We start from the raw sequence: 2,070 nt of genomic DNA on the forward strand, positions 1-2,070 counted from the left end.
AATTGCTGTAGCGCAAAAAAAAACTTTTTTTCAGGTGCTAAATTTCTTAGGAATACAATTTTGCCTATAGAATAAGATTTTTTCTTTTTCGAGGATGACAGATACATATAGATGAATCAATATTATAGCTCTAATGTAGAGAAATTATCTAGCCTAATTTCTAGTGGTTAAGGGGTTCTATTGTATTTCTGAAGTTTTAGCCTAGGAATAAACAGTAACATGTGTTTTTTATATGATTTTAAACAATTCTTTTCTTGGATGTGGATTTCGATACATAAAGAAATGCTTATACATACGTATGTACTTTTACCTAAATCAAAAAAATGGACAGTAGGCTTTGCTAAATATCAGTTAACAGACCAGCACCACAATATTTATTCTTGGATCAAATAAGTTTTTCTATTTTTGTTAAAATAAAATACTTATATATCGTAATACAAAACGTAACAACGCCAACTATTTGATGTCTGCTATTGTAAACATATACATTTTGGGCCTGAGATAGTAACGCTGTATTAAGATTTAATTTTTTTGTGTGATAACCATACAAATCTGCAGAACTTTTTTCTTAATTGTTTTTAAATATTAAAACAAAGTAAGAGCAAACGTTGCAAATAGAGTGCACCCACAATGTACTTAATACCGGTGGTAAAAAAGTAGTAGTTTTAAGCTGCTGATCTTAAGGTCTATTCGTCCTATATGTTACGTGGCCTCAAAGTGTTCATCTTTAAATCAGTCTTCAACATCGTGATCATCTTTGATAGCTTGGCGTTTTTCCTACGCTCGTGCTTTAGTTTTTCACGGAGGTCTAGAACATTCCCTGACTCCTTGATTTTTGCGTGTATCATTACTAACGAACTATGTAAAATTTTAGAGTCATCTGTCATTATTTGTATTATATTTTCTTTTTCCTTGAGATGCTCTTGCTGGCAAAAAATTTCATTGTCTTTTTCACTGAGCAATGAAGTCAAAACTGATATTTCGTCTCTTAATTTTCCCATCGCCTCATTTTTCGATTGGGAAACTTTTAATAGCTCAGTTTCTTTACCAGCAAGAGTAGAACCTACACGCTCCAGTCGAGCTTTTATTTCGTTCAGCTGAAAAAAATTAAGTAAAATCATATATTTTTGTTCTGATTATATTTATTTGTTACTTATTTTTATTATGCAAACCTAAATTTTACAATTTTCTCAAAAACTATAAATTTTGAATGTATCATACCTCAACGTTCTGGTAATATAAAACCTGCTTATCAAATTCTCTTTTGTTACTGAGTTCAGATATTTGAGAGCTCAGTATCAAAATAGTTTGTCTATAGGCATCTGGCTCGTTCCACCTCTTTTGTTCCAGTTTTGTCCGCAAGCTTTCGATCTGCAATTGCTGCTTTGATGTTGACTCTAAGAGATATTCTTGCTGGAGTAACAGTTCGTTCTTTTTCTCCTCCAAATCTTTAACCTTCTTAATCATCTTATCCTCAACTTGAAAATACTTTGACAAACTTTCTTCAAGCCCAAGGAGTTTGTCAAGTGGTTTTTTTTGTTGATTGCTTAGAAGCGTCATGTTTATCTGTTTGGGTGGAGGAACCTCGGTTTGCTGGCTGGTGCTTGAGCTGTATAAATTCAGTGCTTCAATTTCCTGAATTTTATTATCAAGCTGAGCTTGCAAGTGACTTATTGCGTGATTATTTTTTTCACTAGCTCTGATAAGCTCTTCTTGTTCTGTCGTCCGCGCGATAACGACCACCTCCAACTCCTGAACGTGACGGTTGAGGGTCTGCTCTCTTTCAGCTTGGGTTGGAGCATGTGCCATCAAATCCTGGATTACCAGGCGCAGTCCATCAATTTTTTCAGAGGACATTTCTAGTTTCTTTTCGGATTCGGCGAATTTCGATTTGGCCTCAAGTAATTTATCTTCCAAATTGGTTACCTGTTTTTATGAATGTATATTTTATTAGCCAAAAGTGTGTTTTAAGCGCGTTTAGTTTGTAACGATAATAATATGTACAGTTGGATGAAATCTTCTTGACTCGTAGGATGAATTAAGAGGAGTTCGTCTAAGAGCTCAAGATCA

The 2,070-nt window shown here is 34.0% G+C and overlaps 1 protein-coding gene across 1 annotated transcript; it reads right to left on the reverse strand.

The window, feature by feature from the left end:
• Nucleotides 1–570: 570 nt before the first annotated feature.
• On the reverse strand, nucleotides 571–1,868 carry LOC149374155 (uncharacterized). The gene is made up of 2 exons (XM_089594665.1): nucleotides 1,222–1,868; nucleotides 571–1,097 (listed from the first exon to the last, which is right to left on the reverse strand). Exons 1-2 carry the CDS (start codon nucleotides 1,855–1,857, stop codon nucleotides 696–698), a joined length of 1,038 nt encoding a protein of 345 aa, XP_089450791.1. The 5' UTR covers nucleotides 1,858–1,868; the 3' UTR covers nucleotides 571–695.
• Between the last annotated feature and the right edge of the window lie 202 nt (nucleotides 1,869–2,070).

This window comes from Copidosoma floridanum, unplaced genomic scaffold (assembly GCF_036245765.1).
Source record: "Copidosoma floridanum isolate Cflo_tuat_1 unplaced genomic scaffold, Cflo_Japanese_pri ptg000021l, whole genome shotgun sequence".
Classification (NCBI taxonomy): Eukaryota; Metazoa; Arthropoda; class Insecta; order Hymenoptera; family Encyrtidae; genus Copidosoma; species Copidosoma floridanum.